This window comes from Schistocerca serialis, chromosome 10, assembly GCF_023864345.2.
Source record: "Schistocerca serialis cubense isolate TAMUIC-IGC-003099 chromosome 10, iqSchSeri2.2, whole genome shotgun sequence".
Classification (NCBI taxonomy): domain Eukaryota; kingdom Metazoa; phylum Arthropoda; class Insecta; order Orthoptera; family Acrididae; genus Schistocerca; species Schistocerca serialis.
The window spans coordinates 194,436,309-194,447,346 of record NC_064647.1 but is presented as its reverse complement, the minus strand read 5'-3'; the positions used below and the strand labels follow the sequence as shown (position 1 = coordinate 194,447,346).

The 11,038-nt window shown below is 39.2% G+C and overlaps 1 protein-coding gene across 3 annotated transcripts in view; it reads left to right on the top strand.

Annotated features, from left to right (window-relative positions):
• Positions 1-2,819: 2,819 nt before the first annotated feature.
• LOC126425025 (uncharacterized) overlaps positions 2,820-11,038 on the top strand; it is a 52,041-nt gene continuing 43,822 nt past the window's right edge. Inside the window, exons 1-2 of one of the 3 annotated variants that reach the window (XM_050087936.1) lie at positions 2,820-2,876; positions 3,667-3,861. In XM_050087936.1, coding sequence (XP_049943893.1) covers positions 3,668-3,861 — 194 coding nt within the window. In that variant the 5' untranslated portion in view covers positions 2,820-2,876; position 3,667. Of the gene's footprint in view, positions 2,877-3,160; positions 3,583-3,651; positions 3,862-11,038 lie in introns of those variants that run through there. The other 2 variants (XM_050087935.1, XM_050087934.1) reach the window with 2 other exon arrangements.

The following is an 11,038-nucleotide window of genomic DNA, read 5'->3' as shown; positions in this document are numbered from 1 at the left end:
ATTAATATCCAGCTCTTTTATTTTGGGGAAATACATATACGCTGCCACAGAATCGCACGTGTCAAAACAAACCACTAGCTGACGACAGTTTAGAATCTCGAACGTTCGTAAAAGTCATAGGTGTGTTAATCGACTAAAGCGTATATACGTCATAATGACGTCACAACATATCCAGGTTGGGTGAACTTAGCATCCTCCTTCAAAACGACGTACAGCGTAAGTCTGTAGCGCCATCTCCCCTTATTCTACCTCCATGGGTCGGTAGCATTACCGTTGGTTCCGACGTCGTGCTCGAAGTGCTCTCTGTCATCATGAAGCGAATTATCGCGTCAAACAGTTGCGCCATTTGCTGAATGTGAAAATCAATAACCTGCGTTAGATCAGTGGCAGGCAGCGCAGCAGGCGATTTTGGCTTGGCACTCATTTTGAACTAAGGAAAGGAAAAAAAAAACACCCGAAAAGTAATACAAAACTGCCAAGAATTTTGCAGAGAAACTTTAAAAAAGAATAAACAACAACAGAGACCAGCTTTTACAAGTGCATCGTGTACTGTCAGGCTCCCACTACTGATGCATGAGAGAACTGTCGAAGGCTGACTAAGACTGAAGACTGTCGAAGACTGACTGAGGTTGGGCTGTGTAGCAGCCACTGGCCATCCTCTATTGTGGCAGCTGAAGGCGTGACCTAGCGGGCTTGCACCATTGGAACTTCTGGGTCCCCACTCGACCGCAATCGGCGTCTGTCGGAAATGGGTATTTCTGTACTCAACTGTGAGACGCCGGTGAGGGTGGTATCGACCTATGATACCACAGGCTGAAACCGACCGATGCCTGCGAAGCTCGCCTGAGAAGACAACACCTGCTGAATGAGTCTAGGGGATCAGAAGCTTGTAAACTGCAGTGGAGACCTTATAGCACAAATGTGTGCGCATCAGCAACTCCAGGGTGGCGACAGTTAAACGCAGCACCAGGCGTCATCATCACGAAAACGGCAGTGACAGTAGAACAATGCCTTCAGGGTATGCTGGAACCACAAATGTTTTGGTCAACTTTCTGGAAAATGTACTTCACTGTATAGTTACTCAAACAGCCACAGCAGCAGTGGAGTACCAGGGACCAGAGTCCGCCCTGTTTGTGATGCATTACACGAAATCGACAACACATATGCCTCTGAGAACACATCCACACCTCAGTCATTTCATTGCGCACATGTAGAATTGCACCAGATCACACTTCCTTGACACTGACCAACCCGAATGTACAGCTTGAGGATATGTCTGTGCTGCAGATGGCAGTTTTTCACACCAGCGAACATCTCACCCACACAAGAACTTTTTGCCAGATCGATTTCAAACGTTAAGAATTCTAGGTGCTCAGCACTAGAGAGAGAGAGTAGGGGGTGGGGGCAGAGTGTTAGTGATACGTTTTTGTGCTTGTGTGTTATAAGACTGGCGGTCCTTAGTGTTAGATGTGACCTCTGAGACGTGCATTTTTATCTTTGTCATCACTTATAAGTTCTATGCTTCTTAGTTATCTGTCTTTGTGTAACGTTCTTGTATTTATTTTGTACCTTTAAAGATTGCATGCAATTATTTATGTGCATAGACAAAGATGCCATATTGTCCTGTACCATAATCTTATGTGTCAGTGTGGATAAAGTAAAAATAGTAGTATTTAGTCTACAAAAGAGTGCATCGCAATATTAGTAGAAAAAGGAACATCTCGCATCAATGTCTTCAGTGATATTCTTATACTTTTATGTCAACACGTTTACTCTCTAATGGAATATTTGGTCCATGACAAGTATGAAATAAGGTAAATGGGGCTATTCACTAGCACAATATTAACACTAAAACTTTTCATATATTGAAGTCTTTGAATCCCTATCTGCAGTTCAGAATGGAGTTTTATATTCTCGTGAAAAAATTCATAACATGTTGCTGGTAGATTTTAAACAGGTAATTAAAAATTCCAAAATTTTCAGTACTAAGAGAAAAGATACCTCATTGATCACTGCTATAATTTATTAGAATATCTGAAGTTCAAAACACGTCTGAAAATGTGAAAAATTTATCTGTAACTTCTCACATTTGATATATTACATCACTGAGATAATATACTTGTCTGCATGGAGTTCTTCTTTAGGACAGTTATATAGCTGTGCATGTGCCAGGTATTGATTCGCTCAATGTTTGGGTACTGATGTTGAAAATTCTAAACCTTTGTGACTTATTCTTGTTTCCTGAATATGCAATGTCGCTATCAGCGGTTCATTTGGTGAAATTACGCACCTCATAGAACTATCTTGCCATGTTAATAGAGAAATTATTACTGTCGATAGATATTTTAGATATTTATATTTGTCTATGTCCATTCGCAAATAATTTCGCCAGCCGTCGGGTTTGCCATGTAACTCGCGAAGTAAATTTACCGTCGACTGAAGAGCCACGGTCTATTCAGTTCGTTCCGTCTTCCTCTGGCGCTTTATTAACATCTTTATGACTAGTTGCGAACACAGACCGCAGTAGAATTTCTTGCACAATCAGATACTTTCATGTGTTGAAATATCCTTTGAAAGAGGGTTGCCGCATTCTACTAAAAATTGTTTCGTAGAGCGACATAGGGCGGACCAGCAGTAGACTGAAATTATGTTGTGTAAACGCACGAGATTTTGCGGCCTTTGTTGCAGCACAGACATTTGCGCAGATATATGCGCACACAGATCCTCGCACCTGAACAGGCCTACATAAATACTTATCGATATCATGAGCGTCCATGGCAGCGCAAAGATATTGTGCTACATTTCGTACCTGTAGTATTATCTATACCGATTGTGTTTGGATCGACGTGTTTAAAATTCAGACACTGACAAACAAGGTAATAAATGTTTGTGGATTACTGCTCCGTAATTTAACATTAAATGTGAGCTACGAAATCGCACCAGAAATAATGTAAATGAATTTTGCAAATAAAATATTAGAAATCTGTCACTGCATGGATGACTTGTTGCTACCGAGCAAGTTAGCGTGCTAAACACCCAGAGGAGACTGACCTGTCATATGTGTAAAACTTGTGTAAATGCGCCAGCGATTATGACTACATATGGTTGTTTCCATGGAGGTATACCTCCATGGTTGTTTCACTGAAAATGATATCTATATCATCATTGCGGTCCGGTACTGATAGGACAGTAGTTGTCGCTTAAACGTAGCGTAAGCCTCTCACGAAACGAAGCTAATTAAAGAATTTTAAGAGTTCGAGGTGTTCGCCAATATAACATCGCATTTCTTACACAGTTTTATTTTGCTGGTTGTTTTGAATAGCGTCCGAAATGTGTTCTTCATGGGATTACCTGTCGAGATTTTTGTAGGCCATAGACAGACACAAAGGAAAAGCGAGAACTGATAAAAATTTGCGGGGCACAGTTGGTTAAGTTTATTGATATAAATAAAGTCTGGCCAATCCAGATCTAGTTAATTGAATTGTATTTAGTTTGTCGGTGTCTACCCCGTTTCGAACATGATAGAAGATGTGAAATAAAAGCACGTAAAATGCCTCGTTCAACTTTGGATTTTAAAATTAGGTTGTCTTTCAGTCTTGATTTTCGATAACTTCATTTACGTGGGTGTTCGTTATATGCATTCCAATGTAGGTTTCTACCTTGCAGAATGACTTCAGTTGGTCGGGGCCGTGGAAGAGTGGCGTATACCGCCCCACTGCGACGTCCTGGCCAGCCTGCTAATGCACCAGACTATGTTCAGACTATGAACGCACTAATGTCAGATGTGGACTATGCGGAAAACATGCTGGATTATGTGGAAAAGCAAGTGATTGCAGCATGCTCATCCGTCACTGCAACTGAGTATGTGTACTTTCATTTTGAAGTGAACATGTTTTGTTTATAGAATTTTTTTTTTCCTCTAACTATTACACAGAATGTGGCTTAATCTACATTTTTACCAAAAGCAAGTGTCGGTGCTATCCCTAACAGAATTCAGTGTTCCAAGTTTGAAATCACTTGTTACCATCAGTTCAGTGGTGAGGTGGCACTAAATTGCAAATCTTTGCCCACTCGATCGGCAAGGACAAAAAGCATATGTTCAGATTGTAGGCCCTAGTTGGAGATAGTATTTACAAATTTTGTTTGTTATCAGAAATTTTTATTCCTTACATGAAGGATCAGTGTGTCCATTTTGTTTTTTCTTTAATTTTAATCTTCACGCTCTCCTATCCCTTTGCATTTTAAATTTCTTATTGAACTGGATTAGCACAGATGGGATAAAACTTAATTTAATAGAAGAAAATTTTGAATAGTAAAAATGCTTTGTTATGGTGACACGATACAATTTAATTTATACATATGTTGCATATAACTAACGCAAATTACCCTTGCTTTAAACTTTGAAAACACACAGATCACTGGATGTTTTGTATGGTCAGATATCACAGTAATGTATATGAACAAAACTAATAAACTAGGTAGAAAGCCCTTAAAATCTTGGATGCTCATATTGCTGAAAACTTGAACTGGTAGAATGTTTTTTACAATCGGCCATTTCACCCTGAAAATTTTTGCCGGTTTTGGGCACATACAAACCAGTATGTTAACATATTTTACACATTTTTGACAACCCAAAAATTTCATTAATTTTCTTACGCAGTTGGGAATATTGACCATTGCCTCACACTAAATTTGTATATTCATTAAATTCTCAAAATTTGTTGAATTAAAGCAAAAAAATTGTATTATAGCTGGAACAAGTGGGACACACACTGCTTACATCTGTGCAGCTCATCAAAATGCAAAACTGATAGCTGGCACAAACTTCAGCAAGGTCACCATATCAGAATATGGAAGCACACTTTCCACATAAAAACATTGTGTGTTCAAAATTATGTGCAACCCACCAGATACTCGGTGCTTCACAAATGAATGTGGCTACTGCCCCAATGCCAAGCATTTTTAAAGACGCCCTCATTCCTGCACTTCAAGAGGAAATTATAGAAAACGTATCTTACAAACAGTGGACCGCTGTTGGTTGCTACATGTTTCCAACTGTAACCAAACCAACAGATGTATTTGTGCAGGATTTTTGTACACAGCTAATTCCTTTGTTGCAAAACAGCAATCTGCTTTTTTTCTGAAAAGAAAACTTCACTAATGCAGAATGAAGCTATTATTGTACATGATTTTGCTGAAAATTATTCTTTTGTGCCTCAAGATGGAGCCCAAGGATTCCATTGGAGTGATTCCATGGCCACAATGCATCCATTTGTTGTTTATAATAAGACAAAAAGTGGGAATAATGAAAAAAATATTCCCACCTACAAAGGGTTTGTTTTATATAAGATAGTTTACACATAACACAGAACACACACACATTTTCTAAAAGAGTTAATAAAGCTCGATTTGAAAAAAAAAAAGAAAATTGCTTCAGTGATGGTTCATAGCAGAATACAATTTCGCTAACTTATGTCATCATGCTGAAGATTTTGGAGGCACTGAGGCAGAATGACATTCTTACACTACTTCACATGGAAATGAGTGTGTGCTGGTGTTGGCAGCACAGTAAAAAGGTTTGCAACCAAAGCTAGTCTGCAAAATCCTATCAATAACGAAATATTAACACTCTTCCAATTGTGTGGGTGGGGTTAGTAGTCATGCCATCAATCAAATTTTCTGTTTGTCAAAGGATGAGCATGCAGCAGAAGAAAGGATATTGGCAAAAAGATCTTATGAAGCCATAGCAGTCAGAGGGACTGAGAAATGTCATGGGTTTATTCCTTTGAGCAAAGACAAGGTTAAAGCAAAGTTGTTTCTGATTTTGAAGACTGTGACGTTCATAAAATTCAGGTGGGTTCTGTTGCATATGACATGCCATCTGAACAGATTACATGTAGAGGATTTGTCGCCTGTGCTTATGACAACATATGGTGGACAGGTTGTGTGCTGTCAAAAGATGAAAAAGAAGCAGAAGTAAATATTTTACTTATGCTTCTTGTGGACCAACTCCTCCTTTTTCACATCCAAGAAGACCAGATGAATTGATTGTTCCAAAGAACTTCATAATTTGTAAAGTACACCCTATAATTGCCACTGGAATAATGTACAGACTATCAGATGAAGATATGCTAGAAGTCTCTCAGATTATTCCAGAATGAAATTTTTGCTCTGCAGCGGAGTGTGCGCTGATATGAAACGTCCTGGCAAATTAAAACTGTGTGTCAGACCGAGACTCAAACTTGGGACCTTTGCCTTTCGCGGGCAAGTACTCTACCATCTGAGCTACCCAAGCGCAACTTAGGACCCGCCCTCCCAGCATTAATTCCGCCAGTACCTTGTGTCCTACCTTCCAAACTTCATCTGCCAGGAAGTTTCATATCAGCGCATACTCCACTGCAGAGTGAAAATTTCATTCTGGAAACAGGATTGTTAGTTGTGGTTGGGTAGCTCAGATGGTAGAACACTTGCCCGCGAAAGACAAAGGTCCCCAGTTTGAGTCTCGGTCTGGCACACACTTTTAATCTGCGAGGAAGTCTCACAGATTATATTGCAAAAGAATGTGTTGTTACATCTGTAATCTGTCTGTCACTATTGTTTTAGAGGACAAGATAATGTCATATAATGGAATAATGCAATATATAATCTTAGTCTAATAAGATAGTAATTGGATCATTATAAGGTTTTTCTTTTTGAAGATGAATACAAAATTTCTCACTGGAAGTCACTGAAACAACTCACTGTTAAACAGTAACTGCTGCACCAATGTATAATTACTAATATTAATTAATATGAATGTATTTGTAAAATACAGGCACAGTTAAGTAAATTACTTGTAGTCTTTCTTGAGCATGTAGTGTTTTGTTGCATGTTCAAATATTTTCATAATTAACCTGGGAAGACCAATACAGACAGTAAATTCTAATAATGTAATATATTGTCATTAAATGAAAAATAACAATCATTCAACTGCCATGTAAGGTTTCCATTACAACTTAGTAATAAGTGTGCAGCCCTACCAACTATGTGCTGGATTCTGTGCTTACCAGTACGATAAAATTCATTTTAATGTTGTTGTGACTTGGCAAGACAGCCAAGTCACTATGAGGTGAAGCCGAAAGGCACGCACTTAAGCTCACGCAGGCTGGCGCGAGGTCTGGAACAGTTAAGGGAATTAATAGTAGCAAATAAAGTACGTAGTTGATGTAATACTTAACTTTAATCCATAATTGGAGAACATCGCTCTTTATGATACATAATTAATAATCTCAATATAAACTGGTAATGGCGCCTTGCTAGGTCGTAGCAAATGACGTAGCTGAAGGCTATGCTAACTATCGTCTCAGCAAATGAGAGCGTATTTGTCAGTGAACTTTCCTAGCAAAGTTGGCTGTACAACTGGGGAGAGTGCTAGGAAGTCTCTCTAGATCTGCCGTGTGGCGGCGCTCGGTCTGCAATCACTGACAGTGGCCACACGCGGGTCCGACGTATACTACCGGACTGTGGCCGATTTAAAGGCTACCACCTAGCAAGCGTGGTGTCTGGCAGTTGTATACACCACAAATGTTCCCACTGGAATACACACATTTACAAATAGTGTGTAAGTAACATATTTTTTTTTTTCAAAAGAAAAAAATTCCAGTTTTGAGATTCTAAGAATTTAAAAGAGATTGGTTTTGGAAAATTCAACTCTTTTATGATTGTAACAAAATAGTGTATATTTTTTAAACCTTATAAGAAACTGAATAAATTGGTACAAATTGCAGGCCTTGAATTCAAGAAGTTTTGGAGATAAGCCATTTTAGGATTCCAAAAAGTGATCAAAATTGCATAACTTTTGAAACTTCAAAAATTAGTATCTGAAACAAATTGCAAAAAAAAAGTTCTTCATGTAAACAACTCCTGCCATTGATTACAAAAATATATCAAAATTTGTGATGTAAAGAACCAGACTATTGGTTGATTTTCGCATGGACTGACCCATGCATCATTTATAACAACAAAACACAGTGCATACACAAGCTTCTGCCAAGAAGCAAAATGTGTCAAAGCCTGAGCAATACTTCATAACAACAAAATGCTTTCGATGCGGGGCCTTGTTTCGATGAGCATGACATCACACTTGTTTACATTTCCAACAGGTCATGGAAAATATTGCAAATGGTGGTTTAAGGAGTGGTACTTTCAAAGTAAATTTCTTTTTATGCAAGATGAATTAAGTTACATGTGAGAATGCACGATGAATTTCTTAAATCACAGAGCATTATACTCTCATTCAAAACTTAACACTGAGGACCAGTCACTTGGAAAAATTTCGGGTCCAGAAGGGCAGCCATTTATGCCATTATTTAAAATGTTACTGGAACATTTGTGTTTGATGTATCTCGGTTGTGTGTGTGTTTTTTTTTTTTTTGTTTTTGTTTTTTTATGACAAATTATCCAATAACGATGGGAAAAGGTATAATTATCCTAAAAAGAAAACACAAAGAAAAGTGTGAAATGAGTTCTTAAGCAATTTCACATGTAATTGGCTTTTCAAAGGAAAAGTCGAAGCGCTCAACAGAAAGTGTATTCAGTCAGGTAGCCCATGTTTTGCGCAGAGCAGTGAAATTTATGATTATGCTTGTTAGAAATATTCAGCTGCTGCAATTTAAGCTGTGTTCTTAGGTTCCTGATTAACCACACCCTCAAAAAAAAAAAAAAAAAAAAAAAATTTTTTTTTGATGGCCAATGTTATATATGAAAGCTTCTCTTGTAGCTATACTGTATGTACATTAATTTAAACTATTAACTTTTCCTATTGGTGTGTTTGCATTTCTCAACAATGATGTTGCTATTGGCTGAATGCATTACATGTCCTGTGGTCTGAATATATGCAGTAATTTTCTGGCAAGAGGTGACGTGAACTGTGATTGGTTGACCAAAGTGCACCGCAGTCTCAATTTCAGTTCTTTGGAAGCAATCATGCTGTGTTTGGTGGAATTCATGTTTATACTTTTGTAATATGAAAATATGAAGTGTAAATGTTCTCGCAGATCAAAGATCTTTCCAAAATGTGTTGTCTTTCTCTGGTCAACTTTCCTAAAGTGCCGAGAAGTTCTGTAGCCTTGTATAAAACCTGACCACTCAAAGGACTGATAAGTTTCACAACTCCAAGGGAATGTGTATCTACATCTATTCTCCGCTAGCCACCAAGCAGTGTGTGGCGGAGAGCACTATTCGCGCCAAAGTCATAATCCCCCACCCCGTCCCCCTCCCTCCTGTTCCACTCGCAGATCGCGTGAGGGGGAAAAACGACAGTCTGAATGCCTCAATATGAGCCCTAATTTCCCTTACCTTTGAATGGTGATCATTGCACAATTTGAAAGTTGGTGGTACTAATATAGGCTCTACATCCTCGGCGAAGATCGGATTTTGGAATTTAGTGAGCAGCCCCTTCTGTTTAGCGCGTCGTCTATCTGCAGATGTGTCCCACTTCAAACTTTCTATGAGATTTGTAATGCTCTCATGATGGCTAAATGTACCAGTCATGAATCTTGACACTCTTCTTTGGACCTTCTCAATCTCTTGAATCACACCCAAGTGGTAAGGGTCCCATAAAGATGAACAATACTCTAAGACTGGACGAACTAAAGTATTGTAAGCGATTTCCTTCATTGAAGGGCTGCATCACTTCAGGATTCTACCAATAAACCGCAATCTAGAGTTCGCCTTACCCATTACTTGTGTAATCTGATTGTTCCATTTGAGATCATTTTGAATAGTCTTACCCATATAGTTGACGGATGTTACCGCTTCTAAAGACTGGGCATTTATTTTGTACTGGTACATTAATGGGGATTTTCGCCTTGTTATATGCAGTAGGTTACACTTACTAATATTGTCACGGTTGTAGTGCATTTGACTGGAGAAAAAGTGTATTTTTAGCTAGGAAAAATTGGGAAATTTTTTTTCCTGTCCACGTATACACCCTGTGTGAAACTAGTAGTGCAGAGGCCAGGACCTCAGTCCTGTTCCAACTCCTCTCTCATGTTGTTCGTTGTACTCATCATTGTTTGGTTCCTGATATTGCTACATCTAGGCTCTTGATTTGGTTCACTCTCCGGACTTGTCATTCTGCCATGTTGTGTTTGTTGTCCATACATTGTTGTTGTGTTTCAGTGGAACTCAGCAACTTACCGTCAACACCATTAGCCGGTCAGCCAGTGTCTCCTGGTCGTGTCCGATTCCAGTACTATACTTTAGGTGTAAACTGAGTGGACGATACCTTTAAAAGACATGATGTGACAGCATTGTGTACATGTCCTCCAACTGCTTTGTGACATGTATACATGCAAGCAGCACATCCATATGAATACGCAAGTTGTAACTCGATGGTTGGCACATACAGAACATCTTACTGTGTGCCAGAGTGGGCATGAAAATAACCAGTTGCGTGTCAGTAGCCAAAGTTGCCACAGTGCTCGGAGGATATTGACTAGATGCCGTGGAATCAGCTTTGAGCTTTCTCAGCTTTCCTGAAATGACGTTCGCTTGTTAAATTGGGATTAAAACCTTTCACCACTGCCTGGTCTGTACCAGGACTGATGGGGGACACATTCGCTGCTACCAAGTCTTTATTTTTTGTGGAACCTGAAACTATCAAAGACAAGTTTGGCAAAGTGATCTTTCTGAGTAAGATGCGGTTGGATTCCTGTTGATCGAAACTACTTCTGCCACCCCGTCTGTAGCCCTTTGTGCCTGTGACCATCTTGGTGATATCCTGTTTTCCATTACTCCTAGCCAGTCCCCGGATATGGTTCATGGTGTCATTTTTCATAGGGACCTCAGCCTGCAAACTGATGAACTCCGGGCCATTCTGGAACAGTGGGTTGTTCACTTTGTTCTGCATGTGCAGAAAATCTGAAAGGACAATCACATTGTTACTGGCACATTTATTCTGACATTTGAGGAGGTTACCCTCTTGGAGTAAGTCAAAGTTATTGTTTTTTTAGGTATGATGTGAAGCTGTACCTCCAGCCACCCATGAGGTGCTTTC